The sequence below is a fragment of the Cetorhinus maximus genome, chromosome 4 (genome assembly GCF_964194155.1).
Source record: "Cetorhinus maximus chromosome 4, sCetMax3.hap1.1, whole genome shotgun sequence".
Classification (NCBI taxonomy): Eukaryota; Metazoa; Chordata; class Chondrichthyes; order Lamniformes; family Cetorhinidae; genus Cetorhinus; species Cetorhinus maximus.
This window is the reverse complement of record NC_135882.1, coordinates 100,764,228-100,778,641: the sequence shown is the minus strand read 5'-3', so window position 1 is coordinate 100,778,641 and position 14,414 is coordinate 100,764,228. Positions and strand designations below refer to the sequence as shown.

Here is a 14,414-nt window from a genome sequence, read left to right as displayed (position 1 = left end):
CTAAATTCCTACAATTTGGGACCGAAATAAGCGATAATCATCAAAATCCAGTAAAGAGCTGCAATTTGAATGTTTCGTTTTTTGGATACTGTAATTAACTAAGGATTTAGTGGTATTCCATGCAATGACTTATGGGTCTCAAGAAAGGTTAGAAGAGGAAATAAAACTGGTGAGATAAAAGACGCAGGAAAATAAAGTCACAGAGGGGAAAATGGAAAGATTTCTTTTCAGTAAATGAAGGCAGGCAACAAAAGCAAAGGAAATTTGTGGCACAACTATGTCCCGGTCACTATGGTACCAAATATTAAGCTCCCATAGCTACATATTGTATAAATACACAATACAAGCAAATGTTCAGAACAGACGAGCACAAGTTATTACACATTTTCTTCCACTCTTACGGTTTTCACTTTCTTCTTCCTCACGCAGCCATTTGTCACAGAAATTTGCCAAATTCATGTAGGCTTTAATCACTCCCACTGTGTCAACATGTTTTTCAGAAAGAGACTGCAGCTCTTCTTCAACCTTTTTAACAGCACTTCGCAGATATTCATGAGCCTTTCTGTATAATCCAACTGAAACCTGAGCAACAACAAAATAAAGAGCTGTCAGAAAAGGTTCAGATACTTAACTGGATTTATGCATCTTTTGGTACAGTTAGGAATTCTTTTCCCACCTGTGCTATATCGTCACTGGTAGCTCCAGAAAGTTCTATAACATTTCTTGCTCGGTTCTTCTCAATATGCTGAAGAACTGACGGGTCTTTATTCAGAGCATTAGCCATAATCCAGTAGGTTGTACCAAGCAATGTGTTCTGGTCTCTGAGAGCATGCCTTTGTATATTTAGAGTTTCCACCTCAGCTTCAACTGTAAGATAAGATCTCTGTTCATGACAGCAACATTTAAATCCTCATTTACCTTTTCTTTCTGAATGGTTTTGGTGCCTTGTGTGTCAGTTATTCTGTGTGTTGCAGACCTTATATGATGGGGTATAAATTTATACCTGATACCCCAAACTTGTAAAAATAATAGTTTTAAAACTTTGAAGACTGTTCTTTTAGATCCTTGTTTTACTATTTTTTGAAATAGCAATAACTAAGAATTATTTTCTGATTTGTATTTTTCTCTTCCACCTTTCATCATGTGACCTTTCCTAAGCTGACGTAGGAACATAAGGCTTAGGAGCAGGAGTATGCCATTCAGCCCTTCAAGCCTGCTCCACCTTTCGATAAGAGCATGGCTGATCTGTTGGAGGTCTCAACTTCATTTTCCTGCCTGCTCCCCATAACACTTCACTTCCTTGTCTGTCAAAAATCTATGTAATTCAGCCTTGAATAAATTCAGTGACCCTGCTTCAACTGCTTTCTGGGGAAGAGAATTCCACATTCTAACGACCTTCTGTAGAGAAAGGTTTTTCATCTGTCTTAAAAGGGAGACCTCTTATTCTTAAACTGCATCCTGCCTGCTTCTAGCTCCCCACCACATGAGGAAACATCCTCCCAGTATCCACCCTATCAAGTCCCCTCAGAATCTTATATTTTCAAAAAGATCACCTCTCATTCTTCTGAACTCCAATGGATATAAGCCCAAACTGTTCAACCTTTCTTCATAAGATGAGCCTTTCAACCAAGGAATGAGTTACGTGAACCTTCTTTGAACAGTTTCTAACACAATTATATCCTTTTTCAAATAAGGAGACCAAAACTGCACACAATACTTCAGATGTGGTCTCGCCAGTGCCCTGCACAGCTGCAGTAAAACTTCCTTACTTTCATATTCCATTCCCCTTGCAATAAACACCAACATTCCATTTGCCTTCCTTATCACTTGCTATACCTGCATAATGTTTTGTGATTCATGCACCAGGACACCCAGATCCCGCTGTACCACCGAGTTCTGCAATCTCTCTCCATTTAAATAGTATACTTCTGTTCTATTCTACCTGCCAAAGTGGGCAAGTTCACATTTTCTCACATTATACTGCATCTGCCAAATTTTTGCCCACTCACTTAACCTGTCTATATCCTTTTGCAGACTCTCTACCTCTTCTTGACAATTTACTTTCCTACCTATCTTGGTGTCATCAGCAAATTTAGCTGCCATACAGTTGATCCCTTCATCCAACTCATTTATAGATTGCAAATAGTTGAGACTCCAACACTGATCCCTGTGGCACTCCACTCTTTACAGCATGCAAACCTGAAAAAAGACCCATTTATCCCTACTCTCGGCTCCCTGTTAACTACCCAATCCTTTACCCATGTTAATATATTACCCCCTACACCACGGGCAGAATTTCACACGTGTTGGGGGACTAGGCGGGGGCCGCCCGTGATCGGGGCTGGAAGGCAATTTCACGCCAGTGTGAAGAGCGAGCAGCAGTGCTCAGTGCTGCCCGTGCAGGCGGGAGGGGTGGGTAGTGTGAGCCAGGCGAATGCAAGTACGCACTTCATAATCTTCCTGAGGCACAGAGCTGCCTCAGGGAGGTGAAGTGTTATTGGACGGGCACTGAAAAATTGAAGTTAATTGATCATTTAATGGCCTTAACAGGCCTTTTAATTGTCGGCGGGCATGCTGCTGACTTCGGCGTGTGCCCACTGAATGAAATATCGCACAATTGTGCATTGACATTGGGACGCTCGACCAATATCAACGCGCGTCATTTTACACTCGAGCGGGTCGGGCGCGTCCCTGCCCGTTGAGCTAAAAATTTTATCCCATGAGATTTTATCTTGTGTAATAACCTTTGATGTGGCCTTACTGAATGCCTTTTGGGAATCCATGTACACCACATCTACAGGTTCTCCCTTATCCACCTTGCTTGCTACTTCCTCAAAGAACTCTATAATAAATTAGTTAAACACAATTACCCTTTCACAAAGCCATGTTGACCTTGCCTGATGACGTTATTATTTTCCAAGCATCCTGCTATAACTTCCTTAATAATGGCTCCCAGCAATTTCGGTATGACAGATGTTAGGCTAACTGGCCTATAGTTTTCTGCTTTCTGCCTCCCTCCTTTCTTGAATAAAGGTGTTACATTTGCCAGTTTCCAATCCGCTGGAACCCTTCCACAATCTAAGGAATTTTGGAAGATCACAACCAATGCATCTACTATCTCTGCAGCCATTTCCTTTAAGACCCTAGAATGCAGGCCATCAGGTCCTGTGGACTTGTCAACCTTCAGATCTAATAGTTTTCCCAGCACCTTTTCTTTAGTGATGGTGATTGCTTTAAGTTCCTCCCTTCCCTTCAATTCTTGATTTTCAAGTATCCTTGGGAGGTTTTCTGCAGCGAAGACAGAAAATACCTGTTCAATGCCTCTGCCATCTCCTCGTTTTCCATTATCAATTCCCCAGACTCACTCTCTTGGGGACCAACATTATCTTTACTTACTCTTTTCCTATTTAAGAACTTGTAGAAACTCTTATCGTCTATTTTTATATTACTAGCTAGCTTTCTCGCATACTCTTAATAAGCAGATTGGATCTCAGACCTCTGAAGCTTTTGATTCAGCTGGTGATTAGTGGGTGGATGCCACATGTTTTGGAATGATCCATCTTTCTGAACTGCTTATTTGCTTGTGGAGAATTGGTCTGTTGTTTCCATTTGGTGGCACAACTGTAGTTAGGAGCCAATCCCTGTGTAAAGTGCATCACCCAACATCCGAAACCCTTTGTTACATGTTAAAGCTATGCCAGAAGAATGTTCTTTATCTAAAAATTCTAACTGACAATACAGACATACGAAATAAGAGTAGAAGTAGGCCAGTTGGCCCCTTAACCTTGCTCTGCCATTCAATAAGATCATGGCTGATCTGTTTGTGTTTCGAGTTCCACATTCCCATCTATCCCCCGATGACCTTTGATTCGCTTGCCTAACAAGAATATATCTACCTCTGCCTTAAAAATATTCAGCGACCCTGCTTCCCCCGTCTTCTGAAACAGAGTTCCAAAGTTGCATAACTCTCAGAAAAAAATTCTCCTCATCTCTGTCCTAAAAGGGTGACCCCTAATTTTAAAACAGTGCCCCCAAGTTCTGGACTCACCCACAAGGGAAAACATCCTTTCCATATCCACCTTGTCAAGACCACTCAGGATCTTATATATTTCGATCAAGTCACCCCTCACTCTTCTAAACCCCAGTGGAAACAAGCCCAGCCTGTCTAACCGGTCCTCCTAAGACAACCCGATCATTCCAGGTATCAATCTAGTAAACCTCCTCTGAACTGCCTCTTAACGCATTTACATCCTTCCTTAAATAAAGAGACCAAAACTGCATACACTATTCGAGATACGGTCTTACCAAAGCCCTGTATAACTGAAGCATAACATCCTTATTTTTATGTTCAATTCCTCTCATAATAAAGGATAACATTCCATTGGCCTTCTTGATTACATGCTGTATCTGCATACTAACTTACTGTGACTCATTCACAAGAACATCTAGATCCCTCTACACCTCAGAATACTGTATCCGTTCTCCGTTTAAATAACTCTGTTTTTTTATTCTTCCTGCCAAAGTGAACAACTTCACATTTTCCCACATTATACTCCATCTGCCACATTTTTGCCCACTCACTCAACTTATCTATATTTGTCTGCACCTCCTTATGTCTTCTTCACAACATACTTACCTACCTATTTGTGTCACCTGCAAACTTAGCTACCATAGGCCTTTGCTCCCCTCATCTAAGTCATTAGTTACTTTTGTACAATTTATGCTGGTTTTCTAAAAGATAAAACATTTAAAAATCAGTGCCATTAGTGAAGATTAAAAACATGCAGAGAAGCTGTCAGAAATCCATTAAAAAAAAATTAAAGAATCGATTATTTTTGGTTGCTACATTAATGTTAGAAACTTATCAGCCATTACCCAGCAAGGGGATGGTCTTCATCACCGTTACAATCTGCTGTGCTCTCTCCAGACTCCGACTGCGCTTATGACTGAATCGGCTATAACTTTGTATCCATCTCACTCTCCAGTCATTTTTAACCTTGGACTCTTTGTCAAGTTCTTTGAGCAACTTCGCCGACACTGAAAAGTTGTTCTGAAATAAGGAAAACAATTGACTTTCTGAAAAAAAAGTTACAACATTCTGAATATGAAGTATTTGTATTTATGTTAATGAACATGAAAATAACGAAGAATGAATAATTTTGCAATTGAAGATGCAGGTTTAACACACTGGCAATTTACAAGTTCGTCACAGTTGTAATTTATTTTAAATCTAATTGGATTACATGTATTTCAGCCATAAAATGAAAAACTTCCAGCTTTGTAATTTAGCAACCTATGATCTTTCACAATGGATACAAAAATGTTCTAACTAGGATTTCTGCTTTTTTTAACCCATTATTTCCCTCCACTCCTAAAGACTTGTCTTCTTTGCTTCACCTCCTGCTACCTTGCCCAGGTGACCATTATTCATGTATAACCTTCAGCAGCGAGTGCTGGCAGCTTATCTGACTAAGAAACATTACTTAACATCAGAGACACATCTTTGCAGCCGGGGACAGTGGTTAGCAATCAGAAGTTGGAATCCTGGCTACAATCTCATTTTCTGATTATAACTGAGTTTAGTTTTGATCTGTATCAAGGCGACAAACTATGATTCAAGTGGACCTTCAATATCCCTGCTAATATCAAAATGTCTCTTCACAAACAATTAAGAACATAAGAAATTGGAGCAGCTCTTTCTGCCCTCCAAGCCTGCTCCACCATTAAGATCATGACTGACAAATACCCCAATTCGGCCTTTCCACACTATCCCCAAAGCTCTCAATTCCCAAAAATCTATCGATCTCTTCTTTGAATATACTCATCAACTGAGTATCCACAGACCTCTGAGGTGGAGAACTCCAAAGATTCAAAACCCTTCAAGTGAAGAAATTTCTCATTTCATTTCTGTCCAAAATGGCTGACCCCTTATTTTGAGACTGCGACCCCTAGTTCTTGACTCCCCAGTTAGGATAAACATCCTCCCAGCACCTACCCTGTCAAGCCCCTCAAGAATTGTATTTGTTTCAATTAGATCACATCTCATTCTACTAAACTCTAGGGAATATTAAGCTTAATTTGCTCAATCTCTCCTCAAAGGACAATTGCCTCATCCCAAGAATCAGTCTAGTAAACCTTTGTTGCACTTCATCTAAGGCGAGTATATCCTTCCTTGGGTAAGGAGACCAAAACTCGACACGGTACTCCAGGTGTGGTCTTACGAATGCTCTAAACAACTGCAGTAAGACTCCTTCAATCCTATATTCCAATCCCTTTAATATAGGCTAACATATAATTTTCATTTCTAATTGCTTGCTGTATCACCATATTAACTTTCTATGATTCGCGTACAAGGACACCCAGGTACCTCTGAATATCAATATCAGTCTCACACCATTTAAAAAATATTCTCCTTTTCTATTCTTACTTCCAGCATAGGTAACTTTGCACTTCCCACATTATATTCCATCTGCCACATTCTTGCCCAATCACTTAAGTTGTCTATATCCCTTTCAAGCCTCCTCCTCAACATTTACTTCCTCACCTAGCTTTTTATAATCAGCAAACTCAGATACATTACACTCAGTCCCCTCATTTAAGCAATTGATATAATTTGCAAATAGCTGAGGCCCAAGCACTGATCTTTGCAGTACCTCACGGGTAACAGCCTGCCAACCTGAAACTGCAACCGACTGTTTTCTGTCCATTAACCAATCCTCAAACCATACTTATAGAGTACCTCTAACACTCCCCATGGCCTTGAATTCTGTATAATAATCTCTTGTGTGGGATCTTATCAAATGCATTTTGAAAATTCAAATATGCTACAGGTGGAATTTTATGGCCCCTCCCGCTGGCGGGATTTTCTGGTGCTGCTCGAGTCAATGGGCTTTTGAACGACCCCATGATAGGGTCATAAAATTCCGCCCAGCATTACTGGTACCCCCTTATCCACCCTACTCGCCATGTTCTCAAAAAACTCTTAACAGATTTGTCAAGCACGATTTGACGTGATGATTCTCTCAGTCATATTGTGATATTCCAAATGCCCTGTTACCATGTTTCAAATAATATATTCTAGCATTTTCCTTACTAGATACAGGAATAACTGGGCTATAGCCTTCTGCCTTCACTTTCACTCCTTTCTTGAATAGCATGTTACATTTGTAACTTCCAATCCTTGGGAACAGTTATAAAATCTAGGGAATTCTGGAAAATCAAAACTAGTGCATCCAACTATTTCTGCAGTTGCTTCTTTTAAAACGCGAGGATACAGGTCATCAAGTCCAAGGGATCTGTTAACTTTGAGCCCCATCAATTTCTTCAGAACTTTTAAAAAAAAACTGATAGTATCTCTAGGTTCCTTATTTTCATTAGATCCTTGGTTTCCCTGCATTTTTGGAATATCTTTTGCGTCTTCAACTTTGAAGACTAATGCAAGTGCTGGGATTTAATGGAGCCAACCAGAGTGGGAAGAGGGGAGAACAGGGCAGGAGTACCTGCTTCCAATTCTCAGCATTGGGAAAACTGACCCCAATTTAATTTGGGGTGGGGGGCGGGGTGGCGGTGAGAAGAGCCCAATATGGGAATCCAACCGCTGGCAGCAGGATGTCAATTAGGCTCATCAATGAGCCACTTGAAGACAATTATCCCTGAGCCCGCTGGAATTTAATGGTGGCTCAGGGATTTAATGGGAATCTCATGGCTCTCCCGTGGCTCCCAAAGGCCACCCAACAAATCCTGCCGGGTTTACCTGAGGCCTCGTAGGAGGGGTCCCTTGTTGAAAGCCAGTCAGTGGCTGAGTAAGGGATCCGGCATCAGGAAGGGGAAGCTGCCGAAATCCAACCCCAGCCCTTGCATCCGATCCCCCTCATCCCCGCCAGCAATCCCCTCCCCTTGACCCATATCTCGCCCCACTCACCTGTCTCCAGGGGTCCAGCGATAATCCATGAAGAAGACCTCCGAGCATTACCAGTGGCAGCCGCTGTTCCTGGTAGCAGTACCAGAAATGGGAACTGCCAGCCTCCGATTGGCCAGCAGCTCTATAGAGTGTGATTTCTACCCTCCAGGGGTCTTAATTGCATGGGATTGGTGCTTGGGCCCCAACTAATCACAATATATATTCTAATGATTTGGATGAGGAAACTAAATGTAGTATTTCAAAGTTTGCGAATGACACAAAACTTGGTTAGAATGTGAGTGGTGAGGAGGGTGTTAAGAGGCTTCAAGGCGACTTAAGACAGGTTGAGTGATTGGGCAAATACGTGGCAGATGCAGTATAACATAGAATTGTAAAGTTATCCACTTTGGTAGGAAAACAGAATGGCAGAGTATTATTTAAGTGGTGATAGATTGGGAAATGTTGTTATACAAAAGGGACCTGGATGTTCTTGTACACTATCAACTGAAAGCAAGCATTTAGGTGCAGCAAGCAGCTAAGGTGGCAAATGGTTTGTTGGCCTTCATTGCGAGAGGACTTGAGTACAGGAGCAAGGATGTCTTACTACAGCTGTTCAGGGCCTTGGTGAGACCACAACTGGAGTAATGTGCGCAGTTTTGGTCTCCTTACCCAAGAAAGGATAGAGTTGCCATAGAGGGAGAGCAGTGAAGGTTCGCCAGATTGATTCCTGTGATGGAAGGATTGTTGTATGAGGAGAGATTGGGCCGACTACGCCTGTATTCACTAGAGTTTAGAAGAATGAGAGGGGATCTCACTGAAACGTATAAAATTCACTTGGATGGAGAGGCTGGATGCAGAGATGATGTTTCTTCTGGCTGGGGAGTCTAGAACAAGGGGGTCACAGTCTTAGCATATGGGGTAGGCCATTTAGGACTGGGATGAGGAGAAACTTCTTCACTCAGAGGGTGGTGAACCTGTGGAATTCTCTACCACAGAAGGCTGTGGAGGCAAAGTCACTGAATATATTTAAGGAGGAAATAGATTGATTTCTGGACTCTAAAGGCATCAAGGGGTATGTGGAGAGTGCAGAAGTATGGCATTGAGATAAAGGATCAGCCATGATCATATCGAATGGTGGAGCAGGCTCAAAGGGCCGAATGACCTACTCCTGCTCCTTTTTTATATGTCTCTATGAGATGCCCGACACTGGCCAATTAAGTGTCTGATTGCACTTAAACTGCGTTGGAGCTCCCAGACAGAAGCGACGCAGGATTCTCCAACCGGTTGTGGGGGAGACTCCCATCGCAGGAATTAAATTCCGCCTCCGTTATTAGTATAATGTCTATGCCATGTCCTTATTGCCTGTTATAATTTCTCCTGTCTCAGCCTCATGTTTACTTTCACGACTCTCTTCCTATTTACACACATAGGGAAGCTTTGACAAACTGTTTCATGTTTCTTGCTAGTTTTCTCTCATATTTTCTTTTTCTTTATCAATTTCTTGGCCATCCTTTGCTAATTATAAAATTTCACCAGTCCTCAGCCTTACTACTCTTTTGGACAACATTGTGGAGGAACAATTTGATTCTCTGGGGGCAGTCATCATTAGAGGTTGCCACCTGCATGATGTTCAGCAATGATATCAATAGGTAAACTCTCACTGATAGCGATTCATGGCACTTTCTGCCCTGGAGAATCACAGATCACATATTTTTATGCCTGCTGCATTTAATCAACAGATGGCAGTAACATTTTGTTGCATACCTGTTTGTTTGCACTTTCTAACATTTTTAACTTCATATTAAATTTACAGCTTCTTATGAGCATGTTGACATCTTCCTCTCCTCTGTCCACATCCATTTTAGTATCAGCTCCTTCATCATCCACCTCCATACTATCATCAGCCTGAACAAATGACAGTCGCTCCTTAATCTTGTCGAGGAAGAAACAGCTGCATTGCAGAAGATTTTTAAAAATCAGAAAGAAGAATTGTAATAAAGGCAGTTTGATCAGTTGGTATTAGTTGTGGATTAAAAATATAAACTGAAGTCAGGAGTGACTGAAACCAGACACATCAGTCTCGGTAATACCCAGTCAGGTCAGTGTAGGTGAGACATGGGTCAGACAGATGCTGAGCAGGCTGCAACTTTGAAAGCTTTGTTCGGAGGTGAGGGCATATGAGAGGCAAAATAAATCGGAAACTAGCTGTATGTAATTAAACAAAATAACATGTTTGGAAGAATATAAAACATAATTTTTTAAAAAGGCCATTAAAAAATGTACGTCTTGCATGATCTTGTGGAAACCTGATTGGTCCATGATGTAAAGAAAATGACCAAACAGCAATGGCAAAAGCTTAATACAGACACCTAATTTCTAATTAGCCAGATAAACAAATTCACTTTTGGCAAACTATGTTAAATGAAATTAAGGATTTTTGTTAGCAATTTTCAACCGTATTTTCATATACAGGAAGAGTAGCCAGTGTTTATGTTACTGGACTAGTAATCCAGAGGACTTGAATAAAGTTCCAGAGACATTAGCGCAGATTCAACCACAGCAGCTGGGGAATTTCAATTAGCTGAATATGTCTGGAATAAAAAGCTAGTCTCAATGATGGCGACCACTACCAGATAGTTATAAGAACCCACCTGGTTCACTAATGTCCTTTAGGGACGGAAATCTGCCCCTTCTTACCCAGCCTGGCCCACATGAGTCCAGACCCACAGCAATGTGGTCAAATCTTTAAGTGTCCTCTGAAATGGACTAGCAATCCATTCAGTTTTTATCAAACAGCTGTAAAAAAGCCAAATATGAATAAAACAAGATGGACCACCATCATGGACCCAAGCACCAGATATGACAAAGTCATACCAGGACCCAGACCCTGCAAAGTCCTCCTTACTAAGCTGTGCCAAAACTGGGGGAGCTGTCTCATAGACCAGTCAAGCAACAGCCTGACAGTCATACTCACAGCCAAATGTATCACACTCCTGCATCACCATCCTTGGATACATCCTGTACCATCGGTAGGACAGAGGAATCAGGGTTGGCTGCACAGTGGTATACTGCTAGGTGGGGAGTGGCTCTGGGAGTCCTCAATGTTGACTCTGGACTTGTCATGGTCATCGTTCAGTAATCAGAATCATAGGCCAGGATTTTCCCTCTCAGCGATTTGGGGGTGGGGCCTGCTCGCTGAGGGGAAAATGACGCGGGATGACATCAGGAGGAATCCCTAATGTCATCCTGGGCCATTTAAATCCTAAGGAAGGCGGGTGGACAGCGAAATCAGCTGTCTGCCGGCCGACCTGTCAATGGCCAATTAAGGCCATTGACAGGCTCATTAAGATAGTTAAATGCCCTGCCCGGCCAACCTTAAGGCTGGTGGGCAGGCCAGGAGCTCCAGCAGCCTGTAGATTATTAATGAAACTTCATCCACTGGCGGGATGAAGTTTCATTACTGTTTTGTAAAAATTTAATAAATTTCATGAGTTTGTTATCAACATGTCCCATCTCATGTGACATTGTCACATGAGGGGGACATGCTAATAATTTTAAAATGTCTCTATTTTTTGACTTTACTTACCTTTCACTAAACTCCTTGAGACAGGACTTTGCCTCAGGGAGCAGTGTGCTCTTTGACAGATGGGGATTCCCTCCACCCCCCGCACAAGAAGCGCTTCCTGTCGGGCAGGCTGCTGGGTGGGCCTTAATTGGCCCGCCCACTCAAAATGGCGGCGGGCCCCGGCTGCCCACCCACAGCCGAGCTGGTGGGGCCCGCCCATCAGCCAAGGGCTAAATTCTGCCCATAGAATAGATATACATGAGGAAGATCATTCAGTTCATCCCTTCATAATTCCAAAAACTACTTGCAATGCTATTTAATACTCCATCTTATTCTTAATATAAGAAATTACTACAATACTATTTAATATCCAATTCATAAATAATTTGGAGAACTATTATCATTTCTAAGCTGCAAATATGGGCAAAATCATTCTAGCATCATACCGGTTTGTGATTATGTCATCCCACACACTCATCGGATCCAGCTTTGATTCCGGGTACCGGCCTGTCCAAGTTCTTATTAATTTTCGGAGTGGCACATCAGAGGTTAAATTAACTGCAAAACACAATATAATATTTATTCCACAAATCAAGAATAATTCACAAAGCTAGATTGGGTTGTGAAAGTCTTATTCACAAATCAAATTAATACAATGTCCCAATGCACCCAGGTTATAGCAAGTCAAAATTTCAGATGCTCTTATAATCTAAACATAGAATAATACTGATTATATATCTATAGGTTCTGTCCATAAACACAAGTCAACATTTGTAACTGGATTGTGTGCGCAAACATTTTGTAATCAGAAAACCAAATGCAAACATTTAGCATCAATTGTGGTTTGCTGTGGAACCACTTAATTCAAAACGCTTTTTGTAAAAGATTCTCAACAACATGAAAAGCCAAGAGCATGCTTACTGTAGAAAATAAGACATGTCAAAAATTGGTTTTACTATGTCCAGGAGGGCATGCCAAGAGCAGCATGAAGCATACTTAAAAATGAGGTGTCAACCTGGTGAAGCTATAACACAGGGCTACTTGCATGCCAAACAACATAAGCAGCAAGTGATAGACTGAGCTAAGTGATTCCACAACGAGCCAGCGGATCAGATCTAAGCTCTGCAGGCCTGCCAAATTCAGCTGTAAATGGTGGTTTACAATTAAACAACTCTTTGGAAGAAGAGGCTCCACAAATATTCCAATCTGCCCAGCAAATCAGTGCAAAAGATAAGACCGGATAGTCCATTTAGGGCTCCTCCGGAGATCCCCAGCATCACAGATGCCAGTCTTCAGCCAATTCGATTCACTCCATCTGATATCAAGAAATGGCTGAAGACACTGGATACTGCAAAGGCCACAGACCCTGACAACTTTCTGGCAGTAGTATTGAAGACTTGTGCTCCAGAACAGCCAGGCTGTTCCAGTATGGCTACAACACTGGCACCTATCCAGCTATGTGGCAATTTATCCAGGTATGTCCTGTACACAAAAAGCAGGACAAATCCAACCCAGCCAATTACCACCCCATCAGTCTACTCTCCGTCATCAGCAAAATGATGGAAGGGGTTATCAATAGTGCTGTCAAGTGGCACTTCCTCAGGGTAGTGTCCTAGACCCAACCATCTTCTGCTGCTTCATGAATGACCTTCCTTCCATTATAAGGTCAGAAGTGGGGATGTTCGCTGATGATTGCACAATTATCAGCACCATTTAAGACTCCTCAGATACTGAAGCAGTCCATGTCCAAATGCAGTAAGGCCTGGACAATATCCAGGCTTGGGCTGACAAGTGGCAAGTAGCATTTGCGCCACACAAGTGCCAGGCAATGATCGCTTTCAGCAAGGGAGAGAATCTAACCATCGTCCCTTGACATTCAAAGGCATTACCATTGCTGAATCCTCACCTATCAACATCCTGGGGGTCACCACTGACCAGAAACTGAATTGGACGAGCCACATAAATATTGTGGCTACAAGAGCAGGTCAGAGGATAGGAATCCTGTGGTGAGTAACTCACCTCCTTACTCCTCAAAGCCTGTCCATCATCTATAAGGCACAAGTCAGGAAAGTGATGGAATACTCTCCACTTGCCTGGATGTGGCAGCCCCAACCGCACTCAATAAGCTTGACAGCATAGAGGATAAAGCAGCCCACTTGACTGGCACCCCATCCGTAAACATTCACTCCCTCCACCACTGACACATGGTGGCAGCAGTGTGTTCCCTCTTAAAGATGCACTGTAGGAATTCACCAAGGTTCCTTAGACAGCACCTTCCAAACCCACGACCACTACCATTTAAAAGGACAAGGGCAGCAAATACAAGAGAACACCACCACCTGGAAGTTCCCCTCCAAGTCACTCGCCATCCTGACTTGGAAATATATTGCCGTTCCTTCACTGTTGCTGGGTCAAAACCTGGGAACTCCCTCGCTAACAGCACTTTGGGTGTACCTATAGCACATAGACAACAGTGGTTCAATAAGGCAGCTCAACACCACCTTCTCAAGGAAAATTAGGGATGGGCAATAAATGCTGGCCTAGCCAATGACGTCCACATCCCCTGAATGAATAAAAAAAGTTACACAGAAAATTTCAATAGACTTTTCCCTCAGCAAATATAGGCAAAGCAAAAGGCCCTGAGACTGATAATCCACAGTGACATCCCAAGAGCAAATAGAAATAAATCTCAAGGTTATCTGATCCAGATTGAAATATTGTGTCTGGCATTACTTATCCCTCAATGAGACAAGTCATAAAAATGTGTGATATCTTGATCATAAGTCCTTGGTTTTAGTCTTAAAAGGGGCAAGGACTCCATTAAACAATTTATCTTTGGTTCAGACATGGAGAAGACCCACAGTGTCATTGCTAAGTATTGTGACGATGCATTTCAATTTGATTCAAACCATTCTGTTTGTGTTTAAAACATATCCATTTAAAACAAAG

The 14,414-nt window shown here is 42.0% G+C and overlaps 1 protein-coding gene across 1 annotated transcript in view; it reads right to left on the bottom strand.

Moving 5' to 3' along the window:
- Window positions 1-14,414, bottom strand: part of prkdc (protein kinase, DNA-activated, catalytic subunit) — a 238,827-nt gene that overhangs the window by 47,974 nt on the left and 176,439 nt on the right. Inside the window, exons 68-72 of the mRNA XM_078540537.1 lie at window positions 11,912-12,023; window positions 9,665-9,851; window positions 4,876-5,050; window positions 677-867; window positions 402-582 (exon numbers count right to left, since the gene is read on the bottom strand). Of these exons, the coding sequence (XP_078396663.1) occupies window positions 402-582; window positions 677-867; window positions 4,876-5,050; window positions 9,665-9,851; window positions 11,912-12,023 (846 nt within the window). The remainder of the gene's footprint in view (window positions 1-401; window positions 583-676; window positions 868-4,875; window positions 5,051-9,664; window positions 9,852-11,911; window positions 12,024-14,414) is intronic.